This window comes from Astyanax mexicanus, unplaced genomic scaffold (genome assembly GCF_023375975.1).
Source record: "Astyanax mexicanus isolate ESR-SI-001 unplaced genomic scaffold, AstMex3_surface scaffold_31, whole genome shotgun sequence".
Taxonomy (NCBI): Eukaryota; Metazoa; Chordata; class Actinopteri; order Characiformes; family Acestrorhamphidae; genus Astyanax; species Astyanax mexicanus.
In genome coordinates, this window is record NW_026040041.1 from 5,235,987 (window position 1) to 5,254,272 (window position 18,286).

The window sequence follows — 18,286 nt, forward strand, 5'->3', positions numbered from 1 at the left end:
AACCGAATAGATAGTTTTGTTATTCAATTACTCAAAAATGATACAGTAATATCACTTCAAACATATATCTGGGATACATGAGAATAAGATCTTTAAGAATTTAGGGATGTGATTTTATAACAATTTGATTTACTTATTTAATAACACTCCAAACCTTTTCAAAACGTTACACTGTTCTACAGATAAGAAGTGTTCTTTCTGGTGTATATTTGTGGATTAGACCTCGTTAAATCATGTTTATTTAGGTGTAAAACTCGTTTCTGTTCCATTTTAAGTCTCTGCACGAGAAGCGTCTCTGCTCCTCCGGGTGCGCTGTGCACGCTGCTACAGTAAAACACGGTTTAGACGCGCACTCCAGTTTTCGGTGTAGATAGCGCGACCGAGCGTTTTCTAAGTGCAGATGGCGTGACCGCGGTTCGCATTAGGCCTGTTGTGTTTTTTTGTGTGAAAATTAGTTTTTTATTACTTTTTAACGACACAAATAGGCGACGATGACCTTTACTATGTTAACTTTAGTTTTATTTCTGGTTTTCGGATTTCCGGCGGTGACTGGAGGTAAGTTTTTAGATTACTTGTGTGGAAATTGGGGAAGTTATTTTCGGATTTGAGAAGGTTAAATATCAGGATTTTGCAGTTCGTTGTTTAGTTTAATCTTTTTATATAGTTGCGCTTAATTTACCGCTTATAATTCGCAACATTACTGCGAATAAAACACAGAAACAACCCATAAATACAGCACGATTAAACACAACTTAAACAACAGGAACCGGCAAGTTGAGGGCGGGTGTTGTGTCGAGTTGTGCTACCTTGTCAAATCGTGCTACCATAGTGTGTATTTAATTGTATAAATACAAAAGAAGCTCTATATTAGAGCATGTACCCAGTAAAAGTCCCAGTAGATTGGTATATTTAGCTAGCATAAATCACTGTATCATGGTAAAGTTATGGCAAATGTATATATTTTTGTTTATATTTTTAAATAATAATATATGTTGTATTAATTCATACTTATTTCCATTTACACTTTTCTGCAATGAGTCCATGTTGTTTAATGCAAATAAACCACCCCGAAAAACAGGTTTATTATAAAAAAATACGAGAAATAATGAAATAGTGTAGGTCAGCGCATGCGCAGTTCCCTTTAGGAAGCACGTAGCGATGGGTAGCCTAACTCGACAGAACACCCCCCGTTACCGCCCGCGATGGCGTAGGAGAGAAAACGAAAGTAAAGAAGTAGAAACTTAGAATTATTTAATAAATAAAAAGTGTTAAATGAACCAGAATCTGTTTTATACTTTAGATTATTTTAAGCAGCACATTTATCTTTGAGGACAGATCTGCACACTCTTAGTATTTTAATCTCAGTTTTAGGCTGAAATTCGCTTTTTATTTAACAGCGTATTATGGTATGATTTCAGTTGCTGCGCAGTGACACGTGGCCGCCTGTAGATTTAAAGCACAACGCTGTGCAAAGGATCTGAATAAAAGGAATAACCAGAAAGATGGTCCCAGTTTAATTTAGACTTAAATAGAATGCAGATGAAATAAGATAATAAAAGAATACATTAAAATAACGTATTAATTCCCTAGAGGGAATAAATCAAAAAATCTACTCATACCAGAATGTGATATTATATATATGCACAGTGTGTCCATATAAAATCATACTATATTAATTATTAAAATAAAAATGTAAAAGAACAAATATTACTGTGGGCTATTTTTATAATGACTGTATACATGGAATGGAAAGGTCAAATTCTCAGGGCACTCCTCAAATGTCCTTTTTTGTTTTTCCTGAGTATCTTATGAACTTGAGATAAAAATGAATACTGAGTAAATATTATCCTGATTATCAGTTTGCTGTTTCACCTGCTGCACTTCTGAACATGTTAACCTACTAAACTACTAAACCTAAACTGGTTTGTTTATGGTAAGTCCTAGTATATGAAATCCCCTAGTTTCTGCTGGAAATCATGTTTTTGTGGATCCAGTAGGAAACACTAACCTCTGAGGACATTCTTTAATCAGTAAAAGTCTGCAGCATTTTATTATAAATGGATGCATTCTGGAGACCTAGATTAAGTTCCCATATGAACTGATTTCTCGCCTTCCACATCTTCATTTAGCATATTATTTGTCCTGCTGTTTAATAGCTTTTATTTATTGTGTCTTAAGTCTGACAGTTTCTGAGACTATTTAAAACTGATGAGATAAATACAATTTGACCATTAAATCGATTATATGTACAATTTCCAGTGTTATTATACAAAATAACAAAAGTCATATTTGCTCTTTTTTCTGGACTTTGACAGTGTGAAGTACTATATCTTCCATCTGACATTCACATTTTTATTCTTCTCAATATTATTATTTTCATAATTAACGTAGTATGGCTTTATATGGACACAGTAAGTACCTTGTGCATGTAATTGTTTTCCTATTTTTCTGACGTGTGTACTTGTGTGTGTTTGTATATAAGTTACTGGAACAGTCTAATTCCCCCTGGGGCATTAATACATTCTTTTCATTTTATGTTTTCTTTTATTATCTTATTTTAATCGTATTTTATCGACATTCTATTCAAGTCATAATTAAACTTGAAGCGTCATTCTTTGATTCTCCTTTTTATCCAGAGCGTTTGCGCAGCGTTTTGCTTAAATGCAGCTTTTCACTGTTAAAATCCGCCATCTACAGGCGTCCGCGTGTAACTGCAGCAAGCACTTAAGGTGAAACTGAAATTAAAATAACCCTGGTAAATAAAACACTAACTTCTAACTAACTGGGTAGGGGGCTAGGGGGCTGGGGGGTGGGCCGGAGCACCTGCCCGTTTGGCTCTTACTGCCCAAAGTGCCTTTTTGTCATTTTTTTATTTTTAATTTTTGGAAGTGTATGTGTGAAAGTCATACCCGTTTTGTCCTGTAAACTACCGTATTTTACCCTTATTTTCTGATGTCTTCACATATTTCCCCTAAAGTTATTTTTAAATTTATATTTAATTATATTAAAATAATAAAAAATTGTATTCATTGGGAGCCAGGGCACTGGCCACTGTGTGAATGGGAAATCTCTTAACGCCAATCATGAAGTCGGTTCAGTGATAAAGTATAAAATAGGGGTTATTTAAGCTTAATTTTGAAATTAGCTAACTTATATAGGGAGTCAAGGTTTGAGAAAAATATAAATGTAATGTTTTACCTGCCCTGATGTGCCTGATCAGCCAATAACTATTTAATTACTGTGTTTATTAATTTAGGATTAATTAAGAAATTCCATTTAACGAACTAACTGTCTAAAAGATGTTGTGGAGAGCCAGAATTTAGAACAGTACTTTATGTTGGTAGTTTAAAACTGTTTATTAATTCTGATCTCTGCCCTAAAATTGAGTTTTCCACCAGATCCAACTGATCAGCTAATAAACAATCCTTTATTGAGTTTACCTGTTAAAATTATAAATCAGTCAATATGTATATCCAGCAGTGTATTAGACACATCATACCACCACTTACTTTATTGTTAAATGCCTTTAAAGCAGAGGAAGCTCTAGGATATGGAGAACAGTGGGAATTTGCAGTAGAATATGCAGTAACAGGGTTGAGAAACTTCTATAACCTGACTTCTGTTCATTTGTAGTTTACAGTAACACCACAGTAAATTCGTGCTCGGTGTGCCCCCTTTTGACTTTGAGCACCTGCCCCTCCAAAGGTCTCTGCACGGCCCTGCTTCACAGTATGAACGAGCAGCTCAGCTTCCTCTACTGAGACACACAAAAGCACCGCACTGTTAAGATACGAACACGCCAAAGTCAGAGCTCACCTGCATCTCACCCACTTACCCACAACTGACACACTGATTGGGTTATTTCACACTACACCCAAAACACACAGAGAGGCAGTGCTTGGTTATCATTAAAAAACATTATGAAATAATTTCTCTTAATATCAGCAGGATAAAAGCTCTAGTCTGTTATTGATTGTGGGTGAGTTTAGACACAGAACTGAAAAGGAATCTCAGGTTGTCTCTGTTTTTCTCAGTAAGAGCTGAGATAATCTGAGGTTTAGTTTTAATTAGTGATTTTTATAGTCTGCAGGACTTTGCTGTTATTAAGAGGATATTTGATGAACTCACTGTTTTATTTCTGTTTCTCCACAGATAAACACTCTCTGTTGTATCTCTACACCATGGAGTCTAAAAACTCTGATTCTCATCTCTACGACTGCACTGCTGTAACTCTGCTGAACTACAGACAGATAGATTTCTACAACAGCAGCTCAGATAAACCCAGAACTGCTAAACAGAACTGGCTGAAGAACATTTCTGAATCTGACTGGAAAACCATCACTGAGAAACTGCAGGGTGATAGAGAGCTGCTAAATAAACTCCTCGACATTCAGATGGCTGAGTTTGGACACTCTCACTCAGGTGAGAAACACTGTTTTTTGTTTTTGCTTTATTTTGTCTTAAATATCTGAATACAGAGATTGTCTAATTCAAATGTTTCCTCCTGCTCACTCTATTTCTCTTCATTTTCTGCTTCTTCAATTAGGAACAACCATTGAATGAATATGAATGAATGTAAACCTGGAACCTCAGTGTGTTCTGGTCCCATTTTTATGTTATTTTAATGGATTATCCCAATGTCAATAAAATAAAACCTAGTGGATACTGGTGAATACCAGTCACTGCATCATAGGCTTTATACCTTATTCTGGGTTTTTATGTTAATAAAAGATGATTGGCCAATCAGGAGAGCAACTCACATTTTGTATCAGGTTTGACTGGCTCAGTAAATATGAATATACAGTACAGTACATTTAAGAACTAAAAAGAACAGAATACTGTCTGCTGTGCTGTTTCCCTGTAATATATGAGCTTCTGTGTGCAGAAGAAATGTAAAGTTAAGTATTTCCCATCTATTAAATCACCCTGACTAATATGGGGTGAATTTCCCAAAAGCTTCGTAATGCTAAGAACTATTTATGTAGTGATGTGTGTTTTATATATAACTAAATATATATATAAAACTATTGATTACAACACATTTCTATGTTTTTTGCATTATGGTCAATATATGGCATAATGGTCAATATATACTGAATATTTGAGTTGAATTGATGTTTGTGGTTTGACTGAGTGCTCTTTTTCACATGTATTCACATTTATTCCTTTCTTTGATTTCACGAGAACTGTATAGGCTCTCCTGTGTTTTATAAGTCACTTTCATCATCTCCACTATAATAATAATAATAATAATAATAATAATAACAGTAATAAAAATAATAATAATAAAATAATAATAATAATAATAATAATAATAATAATAATAAAATAATAATAATAATAATAATAATAATAATAGTAATAATAATAAAATAATAATAATAATAATAATAAAATAATAATAATAATAATAATAGTAATAATAATAATAATAGTAATAATAATAATAATAATTATTATTATTATTATTATTACTATTATTATTATTATTATTATTATTATTATTAAGAAAAAGAAGTAGAAGAAAAAGAAGAATAATGCCTGTATTATTATTCCTAGTTTTAGAATTTAGGCTGCTAAAACTGGTCTGGGATCAGGCTGTGACAGATAATAAGAGTGAGCGCTGTTCCCAGACCCTCTGCCAGAGCCTTACAAAACAACTATTAAAATTAAAAATAAATAATAATATCTTAAAAATAAGATATACCAGAAAACAAACAACACCTAAACAGTAGATAGCAAAAAGTTTATGTGCAGGTCTGTTTCCCAAAAGTGTGGTTGCTAACTACGTTAGCAGCTTACATAGTCTGGACGATGCAGCTGCGACGCAGGTGTTTCCCAAAAGCGTGGTTGGAACTATGGAGGTAACCACGTTAGTAACTTATGTAGTGCAAACCTTAGTTAAGCTACTCCTGCACCTAATTATTTTTTAAATGTTTGTGTTTATTACATTTACTGAGCCACTTCACTTTTACCCATGTAAAAGTAATTCAGTACTCAAATGTATTTTTTAAAAAATGTAATAATTGCCCATTTTTAATGTATGTCTTTAACATTTAGCTTTATTATTATTTTTTTTTGTAGTGAAAAAAAGCAATGTGCTCTTTAGCTAAAATGTATTTTATAGTCTTGGAAAGATGTATGTCAATTATTCAAGCAGGCATCTCTTGAGTAAAGATAACTTTAACTTGTGCTGTGAACATTAATGAATTAGTGTATTATTTTAAACCCACTGTACACTACTATATGCACTCTCTGAATAAGGATACCAAACTGTCACTGGGGTAATACTCTAAAATAACTTTGACATAAACACTTGTAGCTTAAGGACCTTTGAGGGTGTATGTTGAAACAAATGTATCCATACAGTAGACAATAATGTGTCTTCTAATAATATATTCATAACAAGAAAAAATAAGTAAAAAGTAAAAGTTATAGAGACATGTAACAATTAAGAAATGAAAGGAAAAAGTAACAAAGTCCAAACATCTTGTCAACTAGCCTATACAAATGTTATCAGTTAGTCTTTGTTAAATAATATATTTAACAGGAAATAAGTAGAAATGTATAGGCTACCTTATTAGATATTTTTTAAAATGAGAACATTAATTGTCATTATGAAAAAACATAAATAGAATAAAACCAGGACTGGGATTTGAACTAGGCTTCCATCCGGCTGCTTACTCTGCTGAACCACTGAGTAACACACATCTCTCAGGTCCCGTATTAATAAGACTCATTCAGAATGGTGTATATATTTTTTTATTTAAATAGCAAATATAAAAGCAAATATGTGTGTGGTTTTTCAAAGTAATACTGTCTGTTACAATTAATAATATTAATAATTAATTCATATTAATTATTGTGTAGATTTTACTAGCATTTTATTGTTATTCTATTAACAGTGTTGTTGTTGGTTCCTGTTGTGGTGATGATTATGATATAAATAGCCTAAATATTACATTAGTAACATATTTTTGGCATAATATCTTACAGATTGTGAGTTTTGCACAAAGGACTGTTAGTCTAAAAGTCCAGCAGAGGTCACTGTCTGTTTCAGTATTATTCCGTTACAGTTTTGATCTGTAAATCACGGCGCATGTGGATGAGCATATTATGGTCCTAAAGGATTGGACCAATAGGACTTTATAACTTTTATAGCATACACTTTTTTTGTATTTGTTATTTCCTGTATTTCTTAATTTGGGGCCTTAAAACACAAACAAACATGTTTATTTAAATTGTATTTTAAAATATATATTGTGCCCTATATTAAAAATACAAAATCAGTGCTCTGTTATCTTTTGGCACAGATGTTAAAAGGTTAAATACTGATGAAACCTATCTGTTCTTCTGTTTCAGACGATCATGTTCTTCAGTGGAGGCACGGCTGTGAGGGTGAACAGAGTTCTGATGGATCTCTGACTGTATTAAACAGTATTAATGAATTCGGTTATGATGGAGAAGATCTGATTCAGTTTAACTGCACCTCTAAAACCTGGATAACCCCGGAGGAGGAGAAGAACAGAGAGAGGGAGGAGGAGAAGAACAGAGAGAGGGAGGAGAAGTGGAGTAAAATCAATCAGTACACAGCTGTTGAGAAATGTCTGCAGTGTGAGGAGATGCTGAAGATGTACTTAAAGTACAAAACTACTGAACAGTACAGAACTACTGACATTGCAGGAAGTCAGAGTGAGTATCTGGGGTGGTAATAGTCATCAAAATTAAAAATTAAAAATATGATCATATGGGTTCTGGAGAACACAGTTCCACTGCCTAGGCCATAACATGGTGTATATGATTAAACTTCATAATACCAATAATATAATTCAATAATAATTCAGTTTAATTGAACTATGTTATTATACTGATACAGAGTCGTATCAGTGTGATCAGTATGGTGAGGTGTTGTGTGTAGAGGCAGACAAGTGAAAAACATCATGCAGTAGTCAGCATAATAATATAAATGATAAATACAGTAATGTAATGTGTGTATAAGTAGGAATTTTACTACATCCTGTCATCATCTACATGGATGGAGGTGATGCCAGATTGACACACAGTGGAAAGTGATGCAGAGTCTTACTCTGTAGCTGATTAGTTCATTTATATGTTTAAGTGTCCGAAACGTCCGTCTCCACTACACTAGTGGTGGTGGAGGTAAATCACCCAGCTATGGTTAGTGAACCTTACTGAAGCTCAGTGATTACCTGTTCAGCAGCTTGCCCAGTTACACTGTTTGTATGCTATTGTGTTTTATACCCGGCAGCCCAGGGTGTGGAAGTGGGAAAGGGTACAGGGCAGATTCTTATGCTAAAACCCACTCAGATTATCGTGATGTAATGCACAGTTCTAATAAGAAAATACTGACCAATGCTCTGCTGACAAGACCTGCCAGAGCTTAAACTCATATTTCCTTAATATCTGATGATTTTGCCTGATTATGTAATGAGTTACTACAGAAAATATAATTCTTAATGCACAATGAGCGAAGGGAAGCAAAATGACATAAAATACTAATTTCTTTTGTGGATAAAAAAAAAATACTTTAGTTTATAGTTTATGCTTAAACTATGAAAACATTACTGTATGAGTCCAGCTCAGATCATAACATGCTATGAGCTGCGAGTCAGTCATGTTTATTCTGTGTTCTGAATACTGAATTGTTTAAATTGTTTTCTCTCTTTAGCTCCACCTGTTGTTCATATGTTTGCAAAGAAATCAGTAAGAGACTCGAGTGAGCTGATCCTGACCTGCCTGATCACGGGATTCTACCCCAAAGACGTGAAGATGAGTCTGAGGAAGTTCACCACTTCATTTCCTGAACATCTGATCACATCTTCTGAAATCAGACCCAATGATGATGGAACCTACCAGCTGAGGAAGAGTGTGGAGATACAGGAAGATGATCCAGCAGATTATTACTGTTACGTGTCTCACAGCTCCCTCACAGAACCAGTGATTAAACAATGGGGTAAATATAATCCTACATTACTGATATTTACTATAATCAGCAGATTCTCTTATCTACAGTTAAACTTACACAACATTAAAACCACCATGAACACATGAACACACAGCAGCACAAACCCAACTTTTACATCAACAATAAACAGAATAGTAAATAAAATAACATTGCTGTTCCCGTAAATGAGCTGCTGGAGCTCCTTCACAGCGTCAACCAGCAGCTCAGTTTCCTCTGCTGAGAAGAGTTTGTTGGACACGTCCAGGTAGCTGCACCGTTACAATAGCAATCCACCAAAGACAATTCTCTGATCCACTTAAAAAAAACACTCTTTTAGAACAAAGCTGTGCTAAATGAAAACAGAGTTTACTTAAATTCACATATACAGTACTGTGCAAAAGCAAATTACTCTAATTAATTTATCTCAGCAATCTGAGTGTTTTGCTTGAAAAAAGCACACATATGATTTGAAAAGATGCAAATAAACATAAATACAGTAAAACGTAAAAAGAAATTCCAAATTTTAACTAAGTATGTTATATCCTGTGAGTGTAGTTTCTCCTGGATGCTCCTCAGCCAGCATGTGTATATTATTATGTTCAGTTCCGTCAGCAGCTCACCTGATTTACCACATTTACCAGTAATTTACCAAGCCAGGTGTTGATTAATATGATGAGAACTAGAAATAAAACTCTATTAAACTCTATTAGATGAGGAGGAGAGATTAGGAGATGTTTTAAGGAAAACAGGGCTGTAAAAGCTGCTCTGCTTTTTGTAAAATTGCTGTTTATATTTATTGTAATGCTGTAATGTGTTTTACTGAGCTAATAAACACTTACTGCACAGATAAGAAGCTTTTTCTTTACTGAAGTTCCCACAGGTGACTAAAACATTTGCACAGTACTGTATATATGAGCAAATATCATAATTAATATCAATTAAATAACCATAAATGTAGACATTATGAGATATAAGAGATATAAAACCATATTGTATAAAAGATAAATGAACTAAAAGTAGTAGGAAGACATGCTAATATTACTTAACTACGAATAGATAACTTCTCAGATGAATAAAAACCAGTATGTATTAGTATTTAATATAAATAAACACCAGTATGTATTAGTATTTATGTATGAGTATTTAGAGAGACCAAGATAATTTTACAGTCTACGAAAACCAAGCTCTCGGTTCAAGAGCCGAGAAACTCAAAGAAGTTTTGTTTATGCTATTTTTCTAAATTCTCATCATCACTTTACCATGACCAATGAAGGCATCAGCAGAGTACCATATTTTCCCAAAAATCATCAGAGCTCCTTATAATCCGGTGCTCCTTATGTATGAATTCTACCAGTCAGGTATTAAGGAGCAGTAAAGACACTCCACTGAAGTACAGAGTTATAAGGGAGTTAGCGCTGCTAACCCGGATTAGCTATGCTTAGTGAACTTAGTTATCTTAACAAATAATCACTTAAATAAGGCATACTCAAAATAAATTAAATGATAGAAAATAGATTTCTTCAAACAAAGAAATGATATTCAAATTTACCTGCATGAAGAATTAAAACAAATTAAAACAAATTAACCAAGAATCAAAACAAATAATCTCAACACATCATTCATGAGAATTCTACACTTTACACCATGTTTTATCTACATCTTATTATCACTTTTACTGATGCTCTGTGTTTTTTTTTTGTTTTGTTTTTTTAGATGGAAAATGCACCGACTGCCCAAACAACTTCTCTCATGGTTTATTTATAATAGTTGTTGTCTCAGGGTTTGTGGTGCTTCTGTGGTCTGTGATGCCCTTTCTTCTGATTGTTAAGACCCGTGAGTAAAGTCTGTTTCCTCTTCAGTAGATTAGTACTGTTATAATCCGCTGTATCTTTAAGGAAGATGGCTGTGTGCTCTACACAGTTTAGAGAAATCAGGAGAACAGTCAACAAACTTAATTTAACAGGTTTTTTTCATGAAGTTAAAGTGAAGTTTTATAAAAAACTGCTGAAAGAAAATGACCATGCGCTGCCTCCTAGCAGTACAGCATGCATTATCAGGTGTCCATCACCCACATAATACAACTAAATAATGATACAGATAAGATCGGCTGAATCCTGATTAATCTGCAGTAGATCTGTTACTACCAAACACAGCATTTTGTAGAAGATATAGAAATATATACACCTCTGAGAAAAAATGAGAGATCACTTAAAAATTATGAGTTTCTTTGATTTTAACAAATTAAAAACCTCTGGAATATAATCAAGAGGAAGATGGATGATCACAAACCATCAAACCACCAAACTGAACTGCTTGAATTTTTGCACCAGGAGTAAAGCAGCATAAAGTTATCCAAAAGCAGTGTGTAAGACTGGTGGAGGAGAACATGATGCCAAGATGCATGAAAACTGTGATTAAAAACCAGGGTTACTCCACCAAATATTGATTATTTCTGAACTCTTAAAACTTTATGAATATGAACTTGTTTTCTTTGCATTATTTGAGGTCTGAAAGCTCTGCATCTGTTTTGTTATTTCAGACATTTCTCATTTTCTGTAAATAAATGCTCTAAATGAGAATATTTTTATTTGGAATTTGGGAGAAATGTTGTCTGTAGTTTATAGAATAAAACAACAATGTTCATTTTACTCAAACATAAACCTATAAATAGCAAAATCAGAGAAACTACTTCACTACTCACTGCTTCATTAGAACAGGATGATTGAGTGTAAGTGTAAGTTGTATATTTATACTGTGATGTTTGTGGGTTTAACAGGTCTGAGAAAAAGAGAAGCAGATCTACGCAAAGTATTTAAACAAATCAGGTACTCAGGTAGGTCATCTTAATGAACAAAATAAACAACCTTTAAAGAACACTTTATGCTGCACAGCTATTAGCAGCAATATGTGCTGTATTTTTCACATTATAACACGCATTATCAATAAACCTCTATTTTAATACATAAGGCACAGTGAATTATAAAGCGCATTAAGAGACACTAGTAAGGAACAGGGGTGTTGCCATGTTTTTCTTTATAGTTCAGCAGGTCGGGACAGGACGGGTAAACCTATTTCCAGTTTGGAGCACCGCTACTAAAATGGATGGGTTTTATTATTCCCCATCTTTTTCCGCACTTTAGGCAGGATGATGTTGCCAGAACTATCGAGGAACAAACAAGCGAAACTCAATAAGGGATATAAGTTCTGTTTCGAGCAGTTTATTTTTGATTATAAAGCTAAATGGCTCCAGTTCTGTAGTTTAGGTTAGCCAAGTTAGCATCGTAGCTCCGTGCTCACTTAACCTTCTATCATTTAAGCCTTCATCAAACTGTTTATCTTATTGTTAAATAAAGCATATCATTTAGTGTACTATTAAAGGTGCCTGAAATTTGTGTGCCTTATGGTTTTGTGTGTTCAGTGTCCACTGTTCTAGATAAGGAGATCCGTGTGAGGGCTAGGTGCTACCGGTGTTCTGTCCAGTTGTGCTACCCTTCCGATTTATGCTTCTTACCACCAGTGCGAACATATTTTTTTATCACGTTTTTAATCTTTTTGCATTTTATCTTCATCTACAAATCACTGTCATTCTTTGTCTGAGTGATACAAAAGTGTAAATAGCAATAAATAACAAAAATAGCAATAATAAGCATTAAAATACAAAAATATATTAAAAATACAAAATAAATCTAATCACGTCTCATTACCTTAACTTTACCGGTTAAAACAGTGATTAGTTAGCTAGCTTATCCAAATATCCTGTTGGAAGCATATTTCTAAAAGTGTGCTTATTTTTATGTTGAAATGTACACTAGGGTAGCACGATTGGACAGGGGGTGGTTTGTGGAGATACTCAAAATCATCAGCGGGGGTAGATACGTTTTAAAATCATTAGTTGGGGGGGGGGGGGGGGGGCGGTGGTAGTCCTGTCATTACTAGCCCACAGCGCTCCGCAAAAACCAGCGAGCTGATTGGCTGTTTCTCCTCCGAGAAAATTTATTTGGGGCTTGGATTTGGCGCCCCCTCTTGTGCAGCGCCCCTATGCGTCGCATAGGCTGCATACTCGCTTTTTGCAAGTATTTATTGCTGCAGACTGGAGCACCTCCAAAAAGGAGGGGCTTACCTCCAAATGGGAGGTCCACAGCTCCAAAGGGGAGGGGCTTACCTCCAAGTGGGAAGTCCACCAACAGTATAGGCTCGAGACTGGGAGCGCGTTTGTGCACGAGACCTCTTTCACCACGGCTCCGGCGAATGTCATAATAAAAGTCTTCCGTGATTATTATTATTACTATTATTCTGTTACATCAAATTTAATGTTATATAGAATGTACTATCACATTATATTATATTATACTATACTATATATTATATTATATAAAAGTCTTCATCGTAAGAATAACAATGAATGATTATTTATATTTCTTAAATGTCAACATAATAAAATACGTGTCGTGTGTATGTATTTATAATATTATTGGCTACGAATAAACAACTGCCTTTATTATTTAGATCTTTACTATTTTATAATTTGAAAAATTCACAGCATGGCAAATGTTTAAACGTTTTAAATAAATAAAATGTGGTTGCAATGTGCACAACATGCTGTTAGACTCTTAGAAAATGCATTTTAAAATAAATAAACATTTAATAAACGAAATAGATTAAGATATATATATATATAATTCAAATAAGGCTGTTTCTGTTTGGATTAGAGCACTCCAGTCTCTGTGCTGGAGAACTAAACTGAAACTCCTGTATACTGAAACTCCTAAACTGAAACTTCTGTACTTCAGCTCTGATGATTTTTGGGAAAATTAAATAATTTTAAGTGCGTCTTATAGTGCGAAAAACATGGTACTGCAGGGGCTAACATACCTGAAATATACCTGAAACATTCATGAAGGTAGGATTTTATTTAAATTGCATTTAAATTTAATTATGAATTTTAAAAAGTACTGCTTTATTTAATCTTCTTCTTACTCTGCTGCACAGCTGTGTTAGTTCAGTTTATCACTTTCAATTCTACACTTTACACCACAGTTTTATCTACATCATATTATCACTTTTACTGATGCTCTGTGTTTTTTTTTTCTTCTTTTAGGTGAAAAACAGGTGAACTTCCCAGACAAAGTCTATCTGTGTTTAATAATTGGAGTTTCGGTCTCGGGGGTTTTGGCGGTTCTTGTTTTTTTGATGCTCTGTGTTCTGGTGATAATAAACAGTAAGTAGATCTGTTTATTATTACACATCTTCTATTTCCTCTTCAGTATATTAGTACTGTTATTTTTCAGATAATACTAAAGCTGTGTTAGTTTAGTTTATCACTTTAAATTCTACAGTTCACAGGACATTTTTCTCTATATGATATCACTTTTACTGATGCTTTGTGTTTACTTTTGTTTATTTTATTTTAGTTGCAACATGCCCTGACTGCACAGACCACATCTCTCAGGGTTTAATGATTGGAGGTGTGGTCTCAGGGATGTTGGTCCTCCTGTGTCCTGTGATCCTCTGTGTGCTAATAAGGAAAATAATAAAGTGTAAGTAGAGCTGTTTTATTACACAGGTGGATTTTATTAGTTAATTATACATTTTAGAGAAGTACTGCTTTATTTAATCTTCTTCTTACTCTGCTGCACAGCTGTGTTAGTTCAGTTTATCACTTTAAATTCTACACTTTACACCACGTTTCTATCTTCATCATATCACTTTTACTGATGCTCTGTGTTTGTTTCTGTTCTTTTAGATAAAAGATGGACTGACTTCCTTTATAACATCTACTGGGGTTTAATAGTTGGAGTTGTGGTGCTTGTGCTGATCCTGTATTCTGTGACCCTTGCTGTTCTGATATGGAGAATAAAAAAGTGTAAGTAGATCTGTTTTATTTACATCCTCTGTTTCCTCTTCAGTAGATTAGTACTGTTATAATCTGCTGTATCTTTAAGGAAGATAAAATGACCATGCGTTGCCTCTTAGCAGTATAATAATTTATTAAGAGAATTAGTACATACCTTTTGCACGTTTCGAGTCGTTACGATAGCAAAGACACACTGCTGCACACTAAAACAGGGCTCAGTGTATTACATTAATGTATCAAAAATGAGTTGCTTTACTGCGTCACCATCTAACCCTCCAACCCCAAACTAATATACAGAAAGTTTACCTGGGATTTACCTGCATCTCAGGTGATCAGATCAGAAGTGCTCAGTTTTAAGGTAGGAGTGTAAAAGAGGTTGATAGAGCTGAGAGATGTGCTGTGAGGTGATCAGATGATGATATCTGATACATCTCAGTGTGTTCAGAACTTCTCCACTGATGTACTAATTCTACTAATTAATCATGGGTGTGGATAATTTTGGGTGTAATGTGAAATTAACCAATCATAGTGTCTGTTTTCATTTCCTTTAAGAGGCAGGTGAGCTCTGACTTTGGCACATTCGTATTTTAACAGTGCAGCGTTTTTGCGCGTCTCAGCAGAGGAAACTGACCTGCATGTTCACGATGTGAAGATACACCAGCAGCTCAATTAAGGAAACAGCAATGATATTTTATTCTTTATTCTATTTACTGTTGATGTAAAAGCAGGATTGTCACTGCAGCGTGTTTATTTGAGGGCACCCAATGCGCACAACGCTCCTGCATGGCTAAGATAGTATTGAACGGGTTACTGTTGTCGGGGGTGGCATGGTGGCTTGGTGGCTAGCACATCTAGGGTCTTGGGTTCTGCATGGATTTTATCTAGGGACTCTGGTTTCTTCCCACAGTCTGAAAACATGAAAATGAGATAAATGAGATACTCTAAAAAGTACTAAAAAAAATATTCTAACTTAATCAGGTGTGTATATGTGAAGTGCGTGGTATGTAAGTGTGTGTGTGTGTGTAAATGTATGTATGACTGTGTGGCCAGATATGTATTTGCCCTCTGTCCTGGGTGAATGGTGTAGTGTTGAATGCAGTCCCCCAGGTGGATGGTGGTTGTTTCCGGTTGAGAGTACGATGTGTGCTATTGGCTGCCGCTTCTCGCAGGTGTGTGAATGACTGCTGAGTATGAATAGTTCTGTGTAAAAAAAAATAAAAAACGGGATTGTAAAGCGTCATTCGGTTTCTAGAAAGGTGCTATATAACTGTAACTTATTAATTAACTGTAACCTATTAATTTAATCAGTCAGTGGAGTTCCTGTATTTCCCGCCGCCAGAATAGAAACATGGCAGAAATGTATCTGAACACACCTTCCAGACCACCACGCCCATCAGTGTAGATACATTTCTAAACTCCAATCCGATTTTAAAAGGTGTGAAATACGATATCAGTTTTACTGATGGTTGTTTTTTTGTATTTGTGTTCTTTAAGATGGAAGAAGGACTAACCACCTTAACCACATCTATTGGGGTTTAATGATTGGAGTTGTGGTGGTTGCGCTGATCATATATTTTGTGATCCTTGGTGTTCTGATGATAAAAAAGAGTAAGTAGATCTGTTTTATTACACATCCTCTATTTACTCTTCAATAAATTAGTACTGTTATAATCCACAAAACTTCACAAGCTACAACAGATTTATTTTTTAGAAAATACTAAATAATTTCTCACAGTTAGAGGGAAGTTTTGTAAAAATATTGTATAAAATAACCAAGCGTTGCTTCTAGCAGTAAAGAAAGCGTTGTCAGGTGGTCATCACCCACAGGTTAAAAACTGTAGTCATACATGCTACAACTAAATAATGAAACAGGTAAGACCAGCTGAATCCTGATTAATCTGTAGTAGATCTGTTACTACCAAACACAGCATCTCATCAGCAGTTTACACTGTGCTCATAAATCTTATTAAAGGAACTGTTTTACTCAAAAAAATAAAATAATAAAATTCATCCCTTATCCTACAATGCTGTTCATAGTTATTCATGTACAGTACAAATAGCACTGTTTTAATGATAATTAGCTAAAATCAAGATAAAACTACAGCATAGAATAAAAGTTGAAAATTAAAATATGAAGGACTTTTTGTAATTTATGTAAATTCTTTGTGAAAATAACATTTATAAGATAGAGTGCTGTAAAAAAGTATTTTCCCACTACAGATTTCTTTTGGTTTTGCTTTTTTTATATCAGAAAAAGAAACCTGAGTAAATATAAAAATCACTTTTTGAATGAGAATTGAATTTATCAAGGGAGAAAATATATTTTCTCTAAAATCTAATTACCCAGACTTGTCTATCGGGTTGCCAGATAGAGAAGCGTGATTCGACAGTCTACTGTTCTTGAGCTAATCTGAATAACAGCTTATCATAAATACCTACAGTAGTGAAATACAAAATTTCATGAGTTTTAAAACTGAAGATGAGTAACTATCTTCCATTCTTCTCCTCTTTTCTAGGGGACAACAAGAAACCACTTCATCAACAAGCAGGTAAGGTGTCTTTCTTTACATCCGGAATAATTAAATCAATGTCCATATTTTCATGATAAAGATTTTGTTGTAGTAAAACATGATAAAAAGTCCTTATCTTTGATGAATAGCACACCTCTGTTCTCCCACAGCGTTCAGAGATCCAGAAATTTTAACAGTTTATCCAACAAACACCCTTCAGACTGGGTGATACGGGGCATAATTTACCCTGATAAATCACTTTCTACACCGTTATCCAGCTCAAAGCAGCTCCACACCTCCTTACTAGAATCCGGAGATCCCTGATATTTAAAACGAGGCATTAATAACTTAAAAAGTGCAGAAGAAGCTTATTAAAAAACACTGTTTTTAGTAAGGAGGTGTGGAGCTGCTTTGAGCTGGATAACGGTGGAAAAAGAGATTTATTAGGATTGATTAATCCCCATATCAACGGTCTGAAGGATGTTTTGACAAATTGTTTAATTGTTACTTTCAATTTTCCTCTTAAACTCCAGTCAGTGCAGTGATCTACAGTCCTGCTCTAATCACATATTTATCACTGATATTTTCAACCTCAATTCCAAAAGAAATTGGTAAAGAATAGTAAGGGAAAAATAGTAAAGTTTATAATGTTTTTTTTCTGTTCTACTGTGAATAAAATGCGTGTCAGTGCAATTTGGAACCATTGCAGTCTGTTTTTATTTACATTTAATTACATTTTTACACAGTGCCCCAACATTTTAAAGAACTCTTGTTGTAATATCACACAAAAGATCAGCTGACCACTGATCTAAAACTGTCAGTTTCTGGATCAGTTTCTCTGATTTTGCTATTTATAGGTTTATATTGGAGTAAAATGAACCTTGTTGTTTTATTCTATAAACTACAGACAACATTTCTCCCAAATTCCAAATAAAAATATTCTCATTTAGAGCATTT

The 18,286-nt window shown here is 34.2% G+C and overlaps 1 protein-coding gene across 1 annotated transcript in view; it reads left to right on the forward strand.

Moving 5' to 3' along the window:
- The first annotated feature begins 418 nt into the window (after positions 1–418).
- The window catches only part of LOC125788868 (H-2 class I histocompatibility antigen, Q7 alpha chain-like), a 67,312-nt gene continuing 49,444 nt past the window's right edge, over positions 419–18,286 (forward strand). The window contains exons 1-11 of the mRNA XM_049472809.1: positions 419–555; positions 4,153–4,422; positions 7,363–7,692; positions 8,690–8,974; positions 10,679–10,798; positions 11,742–11,798; positions 14,064–14,183; positions 14,377–14,502; positions 14,709–14,828; positions 16,314–16,427; positions 17,336–17,368. Coding sequence (XP_049328766.1) covers positions 492–555; positions 4,153–4,422; positions 7,363–7,692; positions 8,690–8,974; positions 10,679–10,798; positions 11,742–11,798; positions 14,064–14,183; positions 14,377–14,502; positions 14,709–14,828; positions 16,314–16,427; positions 17,336–17,368 — 1,639 coding nt within the window. The 5' untranslated portion in view covers positions 419–491. The remainder of the gene's footprint in view (positions 556–4,152; positions 4,423–7,362; positions 7,693–8,689; positions 8,975–10,678; positions 10,799–11,741; positions 11,799–14,063; positions 14,184–14,376; positions 14,503–14,708; positions 14,829–16,313; positions 16,428–17,335; positions 17,369–18,286) is intronic.